The sequence below is a fragment of the Macaca nemestrina genome, chromosome 10, assembly GCF_043159975.1.
Source record: "Macaca nemestrina isolate mMacNem1 chromosome 10, mMacNem.hap1, whole genome shotgun sequence".
NCBI lineage: Eukaryota > Metazoa > Chordata > Mammalia > Primates > Cercopithecidae > Macaca > Macaca nemestrina.
The window spans coordinates 82,160,712-82,181,738 of record NC_092134.1 but is presented as its reverse complement, the minus strand read 5'-3'; the positions used below and the strand labels follow the sequence as shown (position 1 = coordinate 82,181,738).

Here is a 21,027-nt window from a genome sequence, read left to right as displayed (position 1 = left end):
GAGTCAGGCATATCACGAGGTCAGGAGTTCGAGACCAGCATGGCCAACAGAGTGAAACCCTGCCTTTACTTGTTTGTTAGTTGAGACGGAGTCTCGCTCTGTCGCCCAGGCTGGAGTGCAGTCGCGATCTCGGCTCACTGCAACCTCCGCCTACCGGGTCCTAGCAGCTGGGACTACAGGCGCCCACCAGCACGCCAGGCTTTTTTTTTTCTTTTTTTTTTTTTGAGACGGAGTCTCACACTGTCTCCCAGGCTGGAGTGCAGTGGCCGGATCTCAGCTCACTGCAAGCTCCGCCTCCCAGGTTCACGCCATTCTCCTGCCTCAGCCTCCCGAGTAGCTGGGACTACAGGCGCCCGCCAGCTCGTCCGGCTAGTTTTTTGTATTTTTTTAGTAGAGACGGGGTTTCACCGTGTTAGCCAGGATGGTCTCGATCTCCTGACCTCGTGATCCGCCCGTCTCGGCCTCCCAAAGTGCTGGGATTACAGGTTTGAGCCACCGCGCCCGGCCTTTTTTTGCTTTTTTAGTAGAGAGGGGGTGTCACCGTGTTAACCAGTATGGTCTTGATCTCCTGACCTCGTGATCCTCCCGCCTCGGCCTCCCAAAGTGCTGGGATTACAGGTCTGAGCACCACACCCGGCCCCGTCTTTACTAAAAATACAAAAATTAGCCAGGTGTGGTGGCACGCGCCTGTAGTCCTAGCTACTAGGGAGGCTGAGGCAGGAGTATCGCTTGAACTGGGAGTTGCATAAGCTGAGACTGTGCCATTGCACTCCAGCCTGTGTGACAGAGTAAGACTCCATCTATTAAAAAAAAAAAAAAAAAAAAAAATTATATACTGGATGGCTTATAAACAACATAAATTTATTTCTCACAGTTTTGGAGGCTGGAAAGTTCAATATCAAGATGCTGACTAATTTCTTCTGAGGGCCTGCTTCCTAGTTCATAGCCATCTTCACATGATGGAAGCAGGCTAGGAAGCTCTCTGGGGTTCCTTTTATAAAGGTGCTGATCCCATTCATGAAAGCTCTGCCCTCATGACCTAATCACCTCCCAAAGGGCCCACCTAATACCATCACACTGGGGGCCAGAATTTCAATATATGAATTTCGAAGGGGACACAAACATTTGGTTTCTGGTAGGCTGGGACACAGCAAGAGGTGGGGAGAATTGTACAAAATGGGGTTGGAAAGGGAAGCAGATACCAAATCAGGTAGGCTTGGCCATATATACCTCTAATCTTTCTAATTGGATCCCTTCTAGCTTTGCAAACTCAAGATTTACCTCCTCCAAGAAGGATTCCTGTATAATACATACCACATTGTTCTAATTAATATTATTATTATTATTATTTTTTTGAGATAGGGTCTCACTCTTTCACCCAGCCTGGATGTAGTAGTGTGATCTTGTTTCACTGCAGCCTCAATCTTCTGGGCTCAAGCGATCCTCCTGCCTCAGCCTCCCAAGTAGCTGGGACTACAGGTATGTGCCACCATGCCTGGCCAATTTTTGTATTTTTTGTAGAGATGAGGTTTCGCTATATGTTGCCCAGGCTGGTCTTGAACTCCTGGGCTCAACTGATCTGCCAGCCTCAGCCTGCCTAAGTGGTGGGATTACAGGCTTGAAGGACTGTGCCCAGCCAATATTACTTTTTTTTTTTTCTTTTTTGAGATGGAGTCTCACTTTGTCGCCCAGGCTGGAGTGCAGTGGCAGGATCTCAGCTCACTGCAACCTCCACCTCCCGGATTGAAGGGATTGTCATTACTCAGCCTCCCGAATAGCTAGGATTACAGGCACATGCCACCACACCCGGCTAACTTTTGTATTTTTTTTTTTTTTTTTGAGACGGAGTCTCGCTCTGTCGCCCAGGCTGGAGTGCAGTGACCGGATCTCAGCTCATTGCAAGCTCCGCCTCCCGGGTTTACGCCATTCTCCTGCCTCAGCCTCCCGAGTAGCTGGGACTACAGGCGCCCGCCACCTCGCCCGGCTAGTTTTTTTTTGTATTTTTTAGTAGAGATGGGGTTTCACTGGGTTAGCCAGGATGGTCTCGATCTCCTGACCTTGTAATCCGCCCGTCTCAGCCTCCCAAAGTGCTGGGATTACAGGCTTGAGCCATTGCGCCCGGCCAACTTTTGTATTTTTAGTAGAGATGGGGGTTTCACCATGTTGGCCAGGCTGGTCTCGAACTCCTGACCTCAAGTGACCCGCCCACCTTGGCCTCCCAAAGTGCTGGGATTACAGGCTTGAGCTACTGTGCCCAGCCAATATTACTTTTTAAATTACATTATTGTTCCAATAACTTCACTTTGTAATTTATGGGCCATTTCCTCCCTCCCTTTCTTTCCCTTGCCTTTTCTTTCTTTCCTTTCTCTCTCTCTTTCTTTTCCAGACAGGGTCTTGCATTGTTGCCCAGGCTGGAGTGCAGGGGTGTGATCATGGCTTACTGCAGTCTCAACCTCCTGGGCTCAAGTGATCCTCCCACCTCAACCTCGAGTAGCTAAGACCACAGACACATGCCACCATGCCCTGCTAATTTTTAAACTTTTTTTGTAGAGGTAGGGTCTCCCTATGTTGCCCAGGCTGGACTTGAATGCCAGAACTCAAGTGATCCTCCTGCTTCAGCCTCCCAAAGTTCTGGGGTTACAGGTGTGAGCTACCACACTCAGTCCTCACTCAGTTTCTTAAGAATATATATTATTTACCTACTGGATGAATGACAGGGCCATATGTTTTCTTTCACCTGATCTCCTCCAAGCACCCAGCATATAAGGGATGCTCTGTTCACAGTAAGAGTCTTCTGGGCCCTGTACCTAGAAAGGTTCTGAAATCTTAACAGATAATCCCTGGGGTCCCCTCTTCCCTGGCATGAGAACTGAGCCAGTTCCAGGTCTTCAGAAACTTGTCATAGGGCAACCAAGTGTTACCAGAATCCATGTATATTGTCCCAAACACCTTCCTTATTTCCATAGTCAATCTTGTGCCTCCCCTTCTCTAACCAACAGATAAAAGGCATCTACTCCTGTTGCTAAGGCAATAAAGCTAGGGCATTCAGCAGGGGACTCAGGTTGGTCAGCAGAAAAAAAAACCTCTCAGCTGTGAGGAGAGGAAAGGGAGCAATGCATTTCTAAGGGCGAATTTTCATAAAACAACAAAGCAGATGTCAGTCTGGGCTGGTCATATTGAAGGCATGTGAAGAGATCGGGCCACGGAGGAGAAGATCCCTGATGCTGTTAACAATGCAAGGATATCTTAAGGTGAGAAGCCAGAGTTTTTGACAACTTATATGTGAGAAGGAGTATGCTTGTGCATGCTCCATTTTTTATAGAACTCCACCTCCCGCCCTGAAATGCATATATTTTATTCTATTTACTTTAATTTTAGCAATGATGTAAAACTGTATTGCTGGGCTGCTGTCACTGTCTCTGACAGATCACCCTACCACCTCAAAGGGTAAATATGGGTTTTTTTTTCATAATTTTTGTACAGTAACAAGGTGAGGAACATTTTAGCTCATAAATTATTTACTAAACCTCACAGGCATAATAGGCCGTGTGCATATTCATCAGGCTATCATCCATTATTCATAAGAAGTTCACTTCAACTGTTAGAAGAAAATGAGGTTGTTGATTGAAATGCTGAAGAAATGTAGGCTTTTGTACTCCCCCTCTTCTCTCTCTCATCTGAGCAAGTCTGGAAGTTTCCATCAAAAAATGATATTACAGGAAAAAAAATGTTATTCCTGACAAGTGAATATGTAGATAGAGGGAAAGCAAGCATAAAGTAGGAAATAAATGGGCAGAATCAACCACTATTCATTTAATTCAAATAATGTCCCCTGACCCCAGCTTGCACAGAGATTGTGCCCAAGGGGACTCCTTTCTTGCAATAAAAGATCGGCTTCCGCAAATCTAGTAGAGTTACTGCATATATATACTTTTTTTTTTTTTTTTTGAGACAGAGTTTCGCTCTTGTCGTCCAGGCTGGAGTACAGTGGCATAGCCTCAGCTCACTGCAACCTTCATCTCCCAGGTTTAAGCTATTCTGCCTCAGCCTCCCAAGTAGCTGGAATTACAGGCATCTGCCACCACGCCCAGTTAATTTTTGTATTTTTAGTTGAGATGGGGTTTCACCATGTTGGCCAGGCTGGTCTTACATTGCTGACCTCAGGTGATCCACCCACTTCGGCCTCCCCAAGTGCTGGGATTACAGGTGTGAGCCACTGCGCCCAGCCAGTTATTGCTTATATTAACTAAGATACAGGTTGTATTCTATGGCTTAAGAAGTATTTAGTATTATCTTCTTATTTGACCCTCACACCAAGTCTGTAAGGAATAATTTTCCTTTTTCTTTTTTTGACAGGGTCTTCTTACTCTGTGACCCAAGCTGGAATGCAGTGGCACAATCATGGTTCACTGCATCCTCTGCCTCCCAAGTTCAAGCGATCCTCCTGCCTCAGCCTCCTGAGTAGCTGGAACTTCAGGCACACACCGCCACGCCTGGCTAATTTTTATTTTTTTGTAGAGGCAGGGTCTTCCTAAGTTGCCCTGGTGGGTCTCAAACTCCTGGGCTCAAACTATCTGCCAGTCTTGGCCTCCCAAAGTGTTGAGATTCCCCCATACCTGTGGAATAATTTTTCAAGATGAGAAAACAGCCTCAGAAAACTGAGAAAGATAAGCAAACTGAAACTCACAAGTTATGTGACTTGTCCAATGCCGATAAGCTTATGAGAAACAGAACTAGGGCTGGAACCTAAACTTCCTTCCACATCCCATGTTTTGTTTATTTTTGTAGAAACGGAGTCTTGCTATATTGTCTGGTCTCAATGTAGGCTGGTCTCAAACTCCTGGCCTGAAGCAATCCTCCTTGCCTCAGCCTCCCAAAGTGTTGAGATTACAGGGGTGAGTCACCATGCCTGGTCCATATCCTGTATTCTTTTTTTTTTTTTTTTTGAGACAGATTTTCACTCTCGTCACCTAGGCTGGAATGCAATGGTATAATCTCGGCTCACTGCAACCTCCACCTCCTAGGCTCAAGTGATTCTCCTGTCTCAGCCTCTTGAGTAGCTGGGATTCTCCTGCCTCTGCCTCCCGAGTAGCTGGGATTACAAGCATGAGCCACCATACTTGGCTAATTTTGTATTTTCAGTAGAGACGGGATTTCACCATGTTGCCCAGGCTGGTCTCCAACTCCTCACCTCAGGTGATCTGCCAACGTTGGCCTCCCAAAGTGCTGGAATTACAGGCGTGAGCCACCACGCCCAGCCTACAACCGGTGTTCTTTAAATTCTGTCTTACTAAGTCCTCTGGATGGTAAAACCCACCACATGAAATAAAACACCAATGAGATACCTGAAATAACAGGTATTTCATTGTGTTCTCTATGAACCACTGATTTTATTTTCCTTTTTTAATATCTTTATTATTTCTGCGGAATACAAAAGCAATATACGCTTCAAAGCACTAAACGATACAAAGTTCTGTAGGATAGAGAATAACAAACGTCCCAGCTATGGACAGGCAGCATATGGACTGCCATGGCTGCCAATGTCTACAGCCACCTCCATTTCCATAGGAAAAAGTGGGAGATGTTGTGATCAGGTCAGACCCACAGATATAGGTTAAGATCTGGGCATGGTCACTTACTGGTATATAATGTTGGGCAAATCAGCCTCTTTAAGCCATCATTTCCTTATTTGTAAAATGGGGCTAATGCCTACTCTTGAGGTTTTTGTGTTAAGTGAGATAATATATATAAAATCCAGATGTCAGCATTTTCCTCCATTTTAAGGGTTACTTTTCTTGAGTCTATTTGAAGAAGTGGGATGGGAGGCAAGGTTTGTCTCATGCCTTTCCCTCGAGTCTTCTGCTTGACACTCTATTCCATTCTGCCTTGGGCCACTCACTTGCCTGCTGGTCACAGCCTAGAACTCCTGGTGTGGTTCCTCTACATGAAAGGCCCCTATATTCACAGTGGGACACAGGTCTGAATTCTTTGCATCATAACTGCACAAGGTTGTTCTTTACTAAAGTGTTGGGGGACAACTAAAGAGAATTACAATAGTGGAAAGTATTAAAACTTGGTGGGTTTTTGTTTTTGTTTTTTGAGACAGAGTCTCGCTCTGTCGCCCGGGCTGGAGTGCAGTGGTGCGATCTCGGCTCACTGCAACTTCCAACTCCCAGGTTCAAGCAGTTCTCGTGCCTCAGACTCCTGAGTAGCTGGGATTACAGGCATGCGCCACCACACCCGGCTAATTTTTTATATTTTTAGTAGAGATGGGGTTTCGCCATGTTTTGTTTTGAGACAGGGTCTTGCTGTCTCAAGCACCTCCTGGGCTGTCTCAAAGCAACTCCTGGGCTGGAGTGCAGTGGCGTAACTGCAGCTCACTGCAGCCTTGACCTCCTAGGCTCAAGCGATCCTCTTGCCTCAGCCTCCCAAGTAGCTGGGACCACAGGTACCCACCACCGTGCCCAGCTAAACTTTGGTTTTAACTTTCCCTATAATCGAAGTAAAAAGCTGCCAAGAAGTTTAATGTTTATTAGGGAGTGTCAGGTCTACCTTGGCTCCCTGTCCTCAGGTCTGCTTCCCTCACTAGGAACTCCTTTAACCCTCCATTCCTTCCTGGGAAGCCCCAGGCCCTGCCTCTCTCTAGTCCCCAGAAACACACTTCCCCAAATCTGACCCATTCAGTCTATATTCAGTCTAGATTCTGGATTTAAAGCTAGAGGGTTGAGAGTAAGTGAGTGACTGTGTGTGTGTGTGTGTGCATGGGGCCTGGTGCAACAGGGAGGTGGAACAGCAGCCTTGTGGGAATGAGCTTTGGCATATAGTCCCTCCAAGCAGGACCGTCTCGGGGAGGCTGGTAGTCCAAGTCCTGATCCCCTCCAGTCAGACTAAGACACAGATGAAGCTCTGCTCTTCTGAGTGCTCTGGATAACCTTTGGTCTCGAACTACCGGCCTCAAGCAATCCTCCTGCCCCGGCCCCCTAAAATATTGACATTACAGATATGAGCCACTGTGCTTGACCTTTTTTTTTTTTTCTTTTTAACTTTTTTTAGTTTTTAATTTTTTTAGAATCAGGGTCTCATTCATCACCCAGGCTGGAGTGCAGTCATGCAATTATAGCTCACTGCAGCCTTGCACTCCTGAGTTCATGCAATCCTCTTAACCCAGCCACCCTAGTAGCTGGGACTGCAGGCCTGTGCCACCATGCTTGGCTAACTGGTTTACATTTATTATGTACAGCAGTGTTAGTGCCTCTCCTACAAGGCTTGCCAGGAATAAGAAATGAGGGTACTTTTTTTTTTTTTTTGAGATGTAGTTTCGCTCTGTTGCACAGTCTGGAGTGCACTGGCGTGGCATGATCTCTGCTCACTGCAATCTCTGCCTCCCAGGTTCAAGTGATTCTCATGCCTCAGTCTCCCAAATAGCTGGGATTACAGGTGCATGCCACCACACCTGGCTAATTTTTATATTTTTGGTAGAGTCGGGGTTTCACCATGTTGGCCAGGCTGGTCTCAAACTCCTGACCTCAAGTGATCTGCCCGCCTCAGCCTCCCAAAGTGCTGGGATTACAGGCGTGAGCCACTGTGCCTGGGTCTAAGCCATATATCTTATAATAGCTGTTCCCTCAGTTACACAATGACTAGATAAAGCTTTGAAAAAGTTGCTTTAACAAGGACGGGCACAGTGGCTCACATCTGTAATCCCAGCACTTTGAGAGGCCAAGGTGGGTGGATCACTTGAGGCCAGGAGTTCAAGACCAGCCTGGCCAACATGGTGAACCCCATCTCTACTAAAAATACAAAACTCAGCCAGGCGTGGTGGCACACACCTGTAATCCCAGCTGCTCAGGAGGCTGAGGCAGGAGAATCGCTGGAACCCAGGAGGTGGAGGTTGCAGTGAGCCAAGATCGCACCACTGCCCTCCAGCCTGGGTGACAGAGAGAGACTCCATCTGAAAAAAAAACAACAAAAGGTTGCTTCCAAGAGTGACTGGATTCTTTCACAAAGCTCCACCTCCTTCTTTGGGCTGGGAAATAGGTTGTTTTGTCCTTCTGGTTACGTAAGAGCACAACATATAGTAGGTGTTGAATAAAGGTACATAAACAACTGTAGTCAACCTAATTAACTGGGACTAGGGTAAGCTTGTCCAGCCCTTGGCTTGCAGACAACATGTGGCCCGGGACAGCTTTGAATGCGGCCCAACACAAATTTGTACACTTTTTAAAAACATTATGAGATTTTTTGGTGATTTGTTTGTTTTGTTTTTAGCTCATTAACTATCATCAGTGTTAGTGTATTTTATGTGTGGTCCAAGACAACTCTTCCAATGTGACTTAGGGAAACCAAAAGATTGGACACCCCTGGACTAGGAGGCCCAGCAGGAAGAGTCACTATCATTCTGTGAGCCTTCACATCACAGCTTACCCATCTCCAGTGTGGCACTTACCAAGTGCTGCTGTAATTTTCCTTTTAGCATCTGTCTTGCTCAAGGCACATTAAGATTCATTAGCTGGGCACAGTGGCTCACGCCTATAATCGCAGCACTTTGGGAGGCTGAGGCAGGCTAATCCCTTAGCCCAGGAGTTTGAGGTCAGCCTGAGCAACATGGCAACACCCCATCTCTGCAAAAAATACAAAAATGAGCTGGGCATGGTGGTACGCACCTGTAATCCCAGCTACTCGGGAGACTGAGGCAGAAGGATGGCCTGAGCTTCTGAGAGCAAGGCTGCAACGAACCATGATCGTGTCACTGCATTCCAGCCTGGGTGACAGTGGCTCAAAAAAGTAAAGAAATAAATACAGCCTGGGCACAGTGGCTCACACGTGTAATCTCAAAAATGTGGAAGATCAAGGTGGGCGGATCACTTGAGGTCAGGAGTTGAAGCCAGTCTGACCAACATGGTGAAACCCTGTCTCTACTAAAAATACAAAAATTAACTGGTACTGTGGTGGCACCTGTAGTCCCAGCTACTCGGGAGGCTGAGGCAGGAGAATCACTTGAACCTGGGAGGTGGAGGTTGCAGTGGGCAGAGATCATGTCTGTGCACTCCAGCCTGGGTGACAGAGAGAGATTCCCTCTCAAAAAAAAAAAAAAAAATTCATTAGCCATCATACTTGGCTTTTCCCTTTTCCTCATCCCAACGTTATTATTTTTTTAAAAACGGCCTTATTGAGGTATAGTTGACATAAAATAAACTGCTCATGTTTAAAATATACACCGGGCCAGCCAGGCACAGTGGCTCACGCCAGTAATCCCAGCACTTTGGGAGGCCGAGGCGGGTGGATCACGAGGTCAGGAGATTGAGACCATCCTGGCTAACACGGTGAAACCCCATCTCTACTAAAAAATACAAAAAATTAGCTGGGCATGGTGGCGGGCACCTGTAGTCCCAGCTACTCAGGAGGCTGAGGCAGGCAGAAGAATCGCTTGAATCTGGGAGGCAGAGGTTGCAGTGAGCTGAGATTGCGCCACTGTACTCCAGCCTGGGCAACAAAGCGAGACTCTATCTAAAAAAAAAAAAAAAAAAAAAAAAGGTACACCCATGAAACCATCACTGCAATCAAGGCAATGAGTATATATTCATCAGTCCCAGAACTTTCCTATATTCCATTTGCAATCTCCCTCCTTCCCCTTCCGCTTCCCTTCACAGCAACCATTGATCTGCTTTTTATCATTATAGTTTGTATTCCTAGAATTTTATATAAATGGAATCCAAGGGGCACAGTAGTGCATGCCTGTAGTTCTAGCTACTTGAGAGGCTGAGGTGGGAGGATTGCTTCAGGCCAGTTCAAGACTGCAATGAAATATGACCATGCCTATGCAGTCCAGCCTGGGCAATACAGCAAGACCCTGTATCTAAAAAAAAAAAAAAAAAAAAAAAAATTCTATAGTATGTATTATTTTAAAAATCTGCTTCCTTTACTGAGCATGGATTATCTATGTTGTTTTGTGGATCCGTACTTTATTCCCTTCTACTGTATGGCATTAAATTTGTTTATCCATTTACCTGTTGGTAGAAATTTTCATTGCTTCTGATTTTTGGATATGACAAATAAAGCTGTTATAAATATCCATGTATAAGTCCTTGTGTACCCACGTGCTTTCACTACTCTTGGGTAAATACCTAGGAGTGGAATGGCTAGATAATATGGTATATGGATGTTTAACTTTTAAAGACCCTGTCAAACTGTTTTCCAAAGTGGTTGCACCATTTTATTCTTTCTTTTTTCATTATGACCAGTAGTTTGCCCTGACAGAGGTTGCACCATTTAAGATTTTAACCAGAAGTGTGTGAGAATTCCAGTTCCTCCACATCCTCTCCAACACTTGATGTGGTCAGTCTTCTTTTATTTATTTTTGTTTTTTAAAATTTAAACAGAGGTGGGGTCTCACCACGTTGCCCAGGCTAGTCTTGAACTCCTGAGTTCAAGTGATCTTCCCAAAGTGCTGGGATTACAGGTATGAGCCACTGCACCTCATCCAGTGTTAATATTAGCCATTGAATAGGGAAGCCAACATTGTTTTAATTTTTTGACTAGGTAAGCATTCACATGGTTCAATTTTTTTTTTTTTTTTTCTGCTCTTGTCGTCCAGGCTATAATGCAGTGGCTCAATCTCGGCTCATTGCAACCTCTGTCTTCCAGGTTCAAACGATTCTTCTGACTTGGCCTCCCAAGTAGCTGGGATTACAGGCACGCGCCACCACACCTGGCTAATTTTTGTATTTTTAGTAGAGACGAGGTTTCGCCATTTTGGCTAGGTTGATCTCGAACTCCTGACCTCAGGTGATCCACCTGCCTCGGTCTCCCAAAGTGCTGGAATTATAGGCGTGAGCCACTGTGCCCATCCTCAATTTTTTTTTTGAGATAGGATCTTGCTGTCATCCAGGCGGGAGTACCATGGTGCCATTATCCTCACTGCAGCCTCGAACTCTTGGACTCAAGTGATCCGCCCACCTCAGCCTTCCAAGTAGTTGGGACTATAGGTATGTGCCACCACGCCAGGTTAATTGATGTATTTTTGTGTGTGTAGAGATGGGGTGTCATTATGTTGTCCAGGCTGGTCTCGAAATCCTGGCCTCAAGTGATCCTCCTGCCTTGGCCTCCCAAAGTGCTGGGATTATAGGTTCAAATATTTTTAAACATCTAAAAAGTATATAGTAAAAAGTCACTTCCACCTTTGTTTCACATCTTCCACTCTCTCTCCCCTTTATGTAACCACTTTTACAGGTATTTTGTGTATCCTTCCAGAATTTCGTTACTCAAATTCTAATGAATATTCTTGGTTTTCCTACTCTTTGACATAAAAAGTATCATATTGGCCAGGTACAGTGGCTCACACCTGTAATCCCAGCACTTTGGGAGGCCAAGGCGGGCAGATCTCTTGAGGCCAGGAGTTCGAGACCAGCCTGACCAACATGGCAAAACCCCGACTGTACTGGAGATACAAAAATTAGCCAGGCATGGTGGTGCACACCTGTAATCCCAGCTACTTGGGAGGTTGAGGCACAAGAATCGCTTGAACCTGGGAGGCGGAGGTTGCAGTGAGCCAAGATCATGCCACCGCATTCCAGCCTAGGTGACAGAGTGTGACTCTGTCTCAAAATAAAATAAAAAATAAAATAAAATAAATAAATAAAATAAAATGTATCATTTAAGTATATGGTTTTGAATGTTTCCCCTTTTTATTTAAAGAACACTTTGGAGTACTTTCTCATTCTCTGTTGCAGCCACATAGTATTTTATTGTATGGATGTATCAAGATTTACTTTGCCTGTTTCCTATTGATAGAAATATGGGTTATTTATAAATCTTTTGCTGTTACAGAAAAGCTGCAATGAATAGCCTTATACATACGTTTCTCGTGAGTGCAAATGTATCTGTAGAATCACTCCCATTAGTGGTTTGTTTGCAAGTTTGATGGATATTGCCACATTAACCTTATAGGATTTGTACCAATTTTCACCCCCATCACCAATAAATTAGAATGCCTGCTTATCCACAGCCCTGCAAATAGAGTAATGTTAGCAAATGTTTGGATTTTTGCCAATCTGATAATGACATCTGCAGGGTTTAATTTGCCTTCTGATTATGACCCAGGCTGAACATCATTTCATGTGTTAGGGAGTCATTTGTTTTTCCTTTTCTGTGAACTGTCTGTCTGTAAATGTCATTTGCTATTTTTTTCTAATGGTTGATCATATTCTTACTGATGTCTAAGAGTTCTTTACATGCAGGAAGATTAGCCCTTTGTGATGTAAATTGCAAATACACTTTTCCAATTTGTCATTTGACTATATGGAGTTTTGACTTTGTAGAGTTTTTGTCCCTGACATTAGTCCTGGAACTAGTCCAGTTGTTTCTGCTTCCTGAATATTTCTAGAATCCCCCCATTTCTCTGTACTGTACTGCCTCTTCACTAGGCCAGTCTGCCATCATCACCCCTAAATGACTAAATTTGATTCTAACTGGTATCTCAGACATACCTCCACTCTTGCCCCTTCTCTAACCTATTCTATATTCTTTAGCCATCAGAGGGATTTTTCCTTTACTTTTATTTTTTTGAGTAGCCTCTGTCACCGAGGCTGGAGAGTACAGTGGTGTGACCACGACTCACTGCAGCCTCAACCTCCCGGGCTCAAGCAGTCCTCCCATCTCAACCCCTTGAGTAGCTGGGATCACAGGTGCGTGTCTCTATGCCTGGATAATTTTTTAGAAATTTCTTGCAGAGATGGGGTTTCACCACATTGCATAGGCTGGTCTTGAACTCTTGGGCTCAAGCAATCCTCCCGCCTTGGCCTCCCAAATTGTTGGGATTACAGGCGTGAGCCACTGTGCCCAGCCCAGAAGCATTTTTCTAAAATAAAAACACAGCCAGGAGCACTCTAGGCAACAAAGTGAGACTCTGTCTCTACAAAAAAATTAAAATTAGCCAGGCATGGTGGCAAGCACCGACTGTCCCAGCTACTAGGGAGACTGAGGTGAGAGGATGAACTGAGACCAGGAATTCAAGGTTGTAGTGAGCTGTGATTGCACCACTGCACTCCAGCTTGGGTGACAGAGCAAGACCCTCTCCCAGTCAAACAAATAAACAAACAAAAACAAGATCATATCACTTTCCTGCTTAACATTCTTCAGTGACTAACTTGTGCCCTTAACACAGAATCCAGTATCTTCATGTGGGATCTCACATGGGCTCTAAGGCATCCCCGCAAGGTTGGGCTCACAGTTCTTCAGCGTCATCTGTTTTTTGTTGTTGTTGTTGTTGTATTGTTTGTTTTGAGACTGAATCTCGCTCTGTCGCCCAGGTTGGAGTGCAATGGCGGGATCTTGGCTCACTGCAACCTCCGCCTCCTGGGTTCATGCGATTCTCCTGCCTCAGCCTCCCAAGTAGCTGGGATTACAGGCACGCACCACCATGCCAGGCTGATTTTTGTGTTTTTAGTAGAGACAAGGTTTCACCATGTTGGCCAGGCTGGTCTCGAACTCCAGACCTCAAGTTATCTGCCCGCTTTGGCCTCCCAAAGCGCTGGGATTACAGGCATTATTCACCATGCCTGGCTCTTCAGCGTCATCTCTTATCAGTTCCCTTACCAGTATGCTCTGGCTACACCAAACTGTTTCATGCCCTACCCCTCTCTAAGCCTTCTCACCTGTAGGCCTTTGCATAAGCAGTTCCCTCTTCCAGGAACCCTCTTCACTGGCTTAACTTGTTCTCACCCTTCAGATTTCATCTCAAACATCACTTGCATCAGGAAACCTTCCCTGACTATCAGAATAGAGGAGGTGCCTCACCTACGCGTTCTCCTAACACCTATGCTGTCTTTATGTCAGCACTAATCATACTGTTATGTGTTCACTCTTCTGTCTCTCCCATTAGGTAGACCATAAATTCCATAAGAGTAGGGATTATGCCGGTCTCTTCATTATGATTTCCCTAGTGCCTGTCACAGGACCTGGCACATAACAGGTGCTCAAAAAAATTTGTTAAATTAATGCAAGAAAGAATGTTTGATAAATGACCAAATAAACATTTTCATCTCATTGGGGAATCTACAAGAATGAAGAAAATGTCAAAGCTTGATCCCGTCCAAGAAAGTAGCTAGTTACTACTACTTTTTTTTGTAGAGACGAAGTCTCACTATGTTGCCTAGGCTGGTTCTGAACTCCCAGCTCAAGCGATCCTCCTGCCTAAGCGACCCAAAGTGTTGGGATTACAAGTGTGAGCTGTTGCACCCAGCCACCATTTACTTCTTAATTCCACCTGCCACAGAAAGCATTAGCCTGCAACTCTTTTCGTTTTTGTTGGTCATTTCATTTGGCTCTGCCCTGGTTTTCCCAATGCCCAGGTCCCTGTGACAAGCAAAATACCCAACGACCTGCAAAGTAGGCTCTGACCAATCCGAGGGCAGCTTACACGAGCAGGAGGTAGGCCCAGGAGAGTTCCTGGGTCCTAAGAGTTAACCCTTTAATCATTGGACAATGGAGGTGGAACTATCGCTTGAGGCCGGGAATTCAAGACCAGCCCGGCCAACACAGCGAGACCCCATCTCTGTATTAAAAAATGAATAGCACGCACCTGTACTCCCAGCTACTTGGGAGGCTGAGGCAGGAGAATCGCTTGAACCCAGGAGGCAGAGGTTGCAGTGAACCGAGATCACACCACTGCACTCCTGCCTGGGCGACAGAGCGACACTCCATCTAAAAAAATAATAATAAAATAAATAAATAAAAGAATAAAATATATGTATATATTTATTTTTTAGAAAGAAAGAAAACCAGCCTGGCCAACATAGTGAAACCCCTACTAAAATACAAAAATTAGCCGGGCATGGTGGCGTGCGCCTGTAGTCCCAGCTACTCAGGAAGCTGAGGCAGGAGAATTGCTTGAATCCAGGAGGCGGAGGTTGTGGTCAGATCGCGCCGCTGCACCCTAGCCTGGGCAAGAGCGAGACTCTGTCTCAAAAAAAAAAAAAAAAAAAAAAAAAAAAAAAATAAGAAAAGAAAAGAAAAGAAAAGAAAAGAAAAGAAAGACACTTAATCGCTGCCCTAAAGGATGCCTTCTTTGCCCTTATGGGTAATGAAGTTAGAAAGCAAAGCCATACATAGAGAAAAATAGGGGTACCATACAGGTCACCTGTAACAGGTGCTAAAAAAGGGCAGGGCCACAAGCACTCCATGGGGACTGCAGGTATGTCAGTTTCAGTGCCAGCTGTTGCGTACACGGAAAACATAACCCCTTCCTGTACGTGAGAAAAAGAAACGAACACGAGAACATGCCGACAGCCTGTCCTGGAGCAGACAGGGCGGCGAAGATTCCAGTGCAGGTCTCATCCAGGAAAGGATACATGTGAGCTGGAGTGGCAAAATAAATTTTAACAGAGCTGAAGCTTAAGTTGGGTTTGGTGGGGAGGGACGCATGATAAACTAAGGCGTGAGGAGCCGATTTCAGGCAGTGCGACAAATTTGCAGAAACATAAGCCCCTCGTGGAAGGTTGCCAAGGTGAGGTGACCTTGAGTGAATGCGTGTAGGCAGAGAAAGGTTCCAGGGAATGCTTGCATCGTTCTGCCGCCCAGCGTCCAACAGAGAAAAGATCCTGAATCGAGACAATACCTGCGTTTGGTTTGTCTCCAGCTGAGGGACACCGGTAGGGGGTGGAGGACGGGAACGAGCAGGGGGTGGGGCCAAGGCGAGTAGGCGGGACCGCGCCGACCCTCCCGCGATCGACTGGAGGCCGGGCGCAGAGGCGGAGTTTCCGGCGGCAGTGCCACTCGGGCGTCGGGTGACGCTAGGCGGACGGAACATCACGTGACACGGAAGTAGCTCCGAACAGGAAGAGGACGAAAAAAATAACCGTCCGCGACGCCCAGACGAACCGGACCCGCAGCCACCATGAACAGCAAAGGCAAGGACCGAGGGTGGCAGAGGCCGTCGGGGGGAGTACTGCTGGCCCAGAGTGAGCGGGTCCGGAGCCCAGGGTCACCAAACGCCAGGTTTGGGGTGGGCTGCGTCGCGCTCCTTGGCCGGCTGCAGTCCACGGCGCTGCGCCTGACGCCTTCGTCATCCCCAAATTACGGCTGCTTACTGCCTCCAGGCCCTTTCCTCCGTAAACTCTGTGGCGCAGTTTGGAGCTGCGGGCTCGGGTGGGGGGGGGGGGGGCTTGACATGATGGGCATCCGCAGGAGCAAATAGAGCGCTAGCGCAGGCATTCGCATAGGCCAATGGAGAGCCGGCGGAGGCGGGGCGCCGCGCTCCGGAACCCCCGGCGGGGCCCGAACTTAACTAGTGAGTTGCTGGAGTAGGCGCGTGGGCCGGGGCTGTGAGGTCTGTTTTCTCCTTCCCTTCGCACCCCCTCGCCCTTCGCTGACGGGATCAGAACTTATCCCCTTCTCTGTGGTTGTACCAGTGTGTCTGTCAGAACATGATTCCCATAACCCAGGAATAGGGTGAGGGGGGGAAAAAAGGAATAGAAAAAAAAAAAAAAAAACAGGCCGGGCGCGGTGGCTCACGCCCCTGTAATCCCAGCACTTTGGGAGGCCGAGGCGGGCGGATCACCTGAGGTCAGGAGTTCGAGACCAGCCTGGCCAACGTGGTGAAACCCCGACTCTATTAAAAATGCAAAAATTAGCTGGGCGTGGTGGCGGGCGCCTGTAATCCCAGCTACTCCGGAGGCTGAGGTAACAGAATTGCTTGAACCCAGAAAACGGAGGTTGCAGTGAGCGGAGATAGCGCCACTGCAATCCAGCCTGGGTGACAGAGCGAAACTCCGTCTCAAAACAAACAAAAAACCAAACATCATCCCCCGCTTTTCCAATGAGGACATTCCTCCTCAGCCCTGCACCCTTTTCCCGGTCTCACGGTTCACTTCCATCATTCACACCCTTTGTTTGGAAGTCGACCTTGAATAGTAATCTGTAAGGAAAATCAGAACTGTTAGCCACGAAGTCTGGGCTGGTTGTAGACAGGCTGTGGAGACTACCTAAAGCAGAGGCACCCTTGATAAGCCAGAACAGCAGCAGGCCAGAACCCCAGACCTGTCCTGCATTCCAGAGGGAACTTGTGCCCAGCTAGACTTAACCCCTTACTCCTGTGTTAGTAGGAGCAGTGAGCAGTGCCTTTCCTGTCCCGTCAGAATCCAGCACCTTCCATTTTAAGGGTGCAAAGACAATGCATATTTTCTTAGTTCCAGGAATCAGGCCCTCTGAGGCAGACTATTTGCAAATCCCCTTCCGCTTGCTCCCACTAGGTTAGCTACCCGGTATGACCTGTCTCATTTTGGTAGCTCTGTGTAGTAGGCAACCTGCATTTTTTTCTTGTCTTTCAGGTCAATATCCAACACAGCCAACCTACCCTGTGCAGCCTCCTGGGAATCCAGTATACCCTCAGACCTTGCATCTTCCTCAGGCTCCACCCTATACTGATGCTCCACCTGCCTACTCAGAGGTGCTTCCAGTTTGACAGACTTGAACTAGCTGAGAATACTCTTAGAGTGGTCCTTTAGTCCTTAGCTACGTCTGACTTCACATGTTTACTCTTCACAAATGCTCACATGAATAATCTACAACACTATATAATTTGGCAGTTTTTGTCGGAGTTGAAAGTACATTATTTGATGATTTTGTGTTATTTGGCACAGGCTGAGGTGCAGAAGATGAATTTGCATTCTGTGAGCCCAACATTAGCTATAGCAGGAAGTGATCCAGGAGAATATTGAAGGCCAGTGGCAAGGCAACTTGTATGATCTTACAAAAAGTATAACCTGCACAAGGAGAATTAAGAATTGGCTTATTAAAGAGATCTCAAATAGGAATGTAATCAAGTAACATTTTGCCTTCTCTTCTGCCTTTTCTAGCTCTATCGTCCGAGTTTTGTGCACCCAGGGGCTGCCACAGTCCCCACCATGTCAGCCGCATTTCCTGGAGCCTCTCTGTATCTTCCCATGGCCCAGTCTGTGGCTGTTGGGCCTTTAGGTTCCACAATCCCCATGGCTTATTATCCAGTCAGTCCCATCTATCCACCTGGCTCCACAGTGCTGGTGGAAGGAGGGTATGATGCAGGTGCCAGATTTGGAGCTGGGGCTACTGCTGGCAACATTCCTGTGAGTATGACCTCATCAGAAAGTGTTTGAGGGGGCAAAACTGTGGCAAGTGAATAGCATCTCACTGGGGACTGAGTTAACCTGATTCTTTTGTTTTCATGTCTATCGAGTCCTACTTGCTGCTTTTCCAGTTCATTTTGGTACACTGAACTGGTCTAGTAATGCTTCTTATTCATTCCATAAGCATTTACTCAATATTTGCCATCAGCATGGTGTTGTACTAGGAACCCTGATGATTAACAAAGTAGAATGTATATTATCCCTAGTAAGTAGCTTTTAGATAGATATTAACAGTGTTAGTTATCATTTTTTCCTACTTAATTCCCCAGTGCATGAGATTTAGAGCCCAAATGACTACTCCATAACTACATGCTAGAGATGAGGCGAATATGTGTCATTAGTGAGCCTTCAGTTATCCAGTAATTTATTCAAAAACTATGTAAGGGCCGGGTACAGTGGCTCACCTGAGGTCAGGAGTTCGAGACCAGGCTGGCCAACATGGTGAAACCCCGACTGTACTATAAATACAAAAACTAGCTGGGCACGGTGGCAGGTGCCTGTAATCCCAGCTACTTGGGAGGCTGAGGCAAGAGAATGGCTTGAACCCAGGAGGTGGAGGTTGCAGTGAGCCGAGATCACACCACTGCACTCCAGCCTGGGTAACAGAGCCAGACTCTGTCTCAAAAAAAAAAAAAAAAAAAGCTGGGCGTGGTGGTGGGTGCCTGTAATCCCAGCTACTTGGGAGGCTAAGACAGGGGAATCACTTGAACCTGGGAGGCGGAGGTTGCACTGAACCCAGATCCCACCATTGCACTCCAGCCTGGGCAACAAGAGCGAGACTCTGTCTCAAAAAAATAAAAAAAAAAAAACAAAAAAAAACCCGACGTAGGAAGCATGTGGGATTCATCCATAGACTGGCACCCTGTCCCTGTTTTGGGAATGTGAGTAGGGCAGTGGTTCCCTACCCTCCAAATGACTGTTGGTCTGGCCTGTTCATGTGCAGAAGCTAGCCACAGGCTTCCTCTTAGAGCTGGAACCCTTTGAATGAGTGGTAGGCTCCCTTTTCTCTTTGTATCTTTGGGTTCACATGAAGTATAGACCTACTTTAGAACTCAAATTGATGGTGGAACTAGCTCCTTAAAATGCAACTGGTTAGCACATTGCCTCATCCTAACAGGCCTCTGCTTCCCCTATGTCCCCTTCCCTTTGTTTATATTAGCCACTCTGTGCCCATTCTATTATATCCTTTCCTTTCAGCCTCCACCTCCTGGATGCCCTCCCAATGCTGCTCAGCTTGCAGTCATGCAGGGAGCCAACGTCCTCGTAACTCAGCGGAAGGGGAATTTCTTCATGGGTGGTTCAGATGGTGGCTACACCATCTGGTGAGGAACCAAGGCCACCTTTGTGCCGGGAAAGACATCACATACCTTCAGCACTTCTCACAATGTAACTGCTTTAGTCATATTAACCTGAAGTTGCAGTTTAGACACATGTTGTTGGGGTGTCTTTCTGGTGCCCAATCTTTCAGGCACTTTTCAAATTTAATAAGGAACCATGTAATGGTAGCAGTACCTCCCTAAAGCATTTTGAGGTAGGGGAGGTATCCATTCATAAAATGAATGTGGGTGAAGCCGCCCTAAGGATTTTCCTATAATTTCTCTGGAGTAATACTGTACCATACTGGTCTTTGCTTTTAGTAATAAAACATCAAATTAGGTTTGGAGGGAACTTTGATCTTCCTAAGAATTAAAGTTGCCAAATTATTCTGATTGGTCTTTAATCTCCTTTAAGTCTTTGATTTATATTACTTGTTATAAATGGAACGCATTAGTTGTCTGCCTTTTCCTTTCCATCCCTTGCCCCACCCATCCCATCTCCAACCCTAGTCTTCCATTTCCTCCCGCCAGTCTCCATTGAATCAATGGTGCAGGACAGAAAGCCAGTCAGACTAATTTCCTTCTTTCCTCGCACTTCTCCCCACTCGTCATCTTTTAACTAGTGTTTCACAAGGATCCTCTGAAACCCTCTCTGTGCCCCAAGCACAGATCCCATTACTTCTGCTTTCGTATCTCCTCAGGCAAAAGTGGAGGGTGCCTTATGGGCCCTCCTCATAGGTTGTCTCTGCATACACGAACCTAACCCAAATTTGCTTTGGTGCCAGAAAAACTGAGCTATGTTTGAACAAAGATATCGTGCAAAGTGTACTGTGAACAACAGTTGGTTTAAAATATGAGGGGCAAGGAGGAGGATGCATTTCAAAAGCTTGATTGATGTGTTAAGAGCCAAATTAAGAGGAGTTTTCAGATAAAAAATTGGTTACCATTTTTTGTCACAGTGTCTGATGCAGCCACTCATTCGGCTCCCCAGAATTCCTAGACTGGGTTAATAGGGTCATATTGTGAATGTCTCACTACAAAATGACTTGAGTCCAGTGAAATCTTATTAGGGTTAAGAATATTTCAGGGATCCTTAATGTTTTGATTTTTGTTTTCTGAAATTGGGTTTTATTTTATCTTATAATTTCAGTTCATCTAAATTGTGTGTTCTGTACATGTGATGTTTGACTGTACCATTGACTGTTATGGAAGTTCAGCGTTGTATGTCTCTCTCTACACTGTGGTGCACTTAACTTGTGGAATTTTTATACTAAAAATGTAGAATAAAGACTATTTTGAAGATTTGAATAAAGTGATGAAGTTGCATTACACCTCACTGCAAGGATTCTTTACTTAGCTTGTTTTTAGATTTCTTCTATATATATTTTATTTATATCCCATCTAGAATTCAGCTGGGTGCTGCTGCTGCTGTTTCCTTTGATGACACTTTGAAATAAAGGCAGGAGTACAAGCCTAAGACTTGACCATTTTCATGAATTCCATTCCAGATGTTCAACTTTTCATCATTTTACTCCCTAACCTCTTTCAAATTT

General features: G+C 46.0%; 1 protein-coding gene across 2 annotated transcripts; it reads left to right on the top strand.

Moving 5' to 3' along the window:
* The first annotated feature begins 15,747 nt into the window (after positions 1-15,747).
* On the top strand, positions 15,748-20,810 carry LOC105474347 (DAZ associated protein 2). Of its 2 annotated transcripts, none has more exons than XM_011728935.2 (4): positions 15,748-15,905; positions 17,325-17,443; positions 17,853-18,021; positions 19,356-20,810. In XM_011728935.2, exons 1-4 carry the CDS (start codon positions 15,893-15,895, stop codon positions 19,676-19,678), a joined length of 624 nt encoding a protein of 207 aa, XP_011727237.1. In that variant the 5' UTR covers positions 15,748-15,892; the 3' UTR covers positions 19,679-20,810. The 2 variants fall into 2 exon arrangements, with proteins under 2 accessions (XP_011727237.1, XP_011727236.1); XM_011728934.2 differs by having other exon boundaries at positions 17,853-18,098.
* The last annotated feature ends 217 nt before the right edge of the window (positions 20,811-21,027 follow it).

Coding starts and splice junctions, on each gene's coding strand:
- LOC105474347 (XM_011728935.2), top strand. Junction 17,444..17,852: donor CTCCACCTGCCTACTCAGAG/GTGCTTCCAGTT, acceptor TGCCTTTTCTAG/CTCTATCGTCCGAGTTTTGT. Junction 18,022..19,355: donor CAGTCCCATCTATCCACCTG/GCTCCACAGTGC, acceptor CTTTCCTTTCAG/CCTCCACCTCCTGGATGCCC.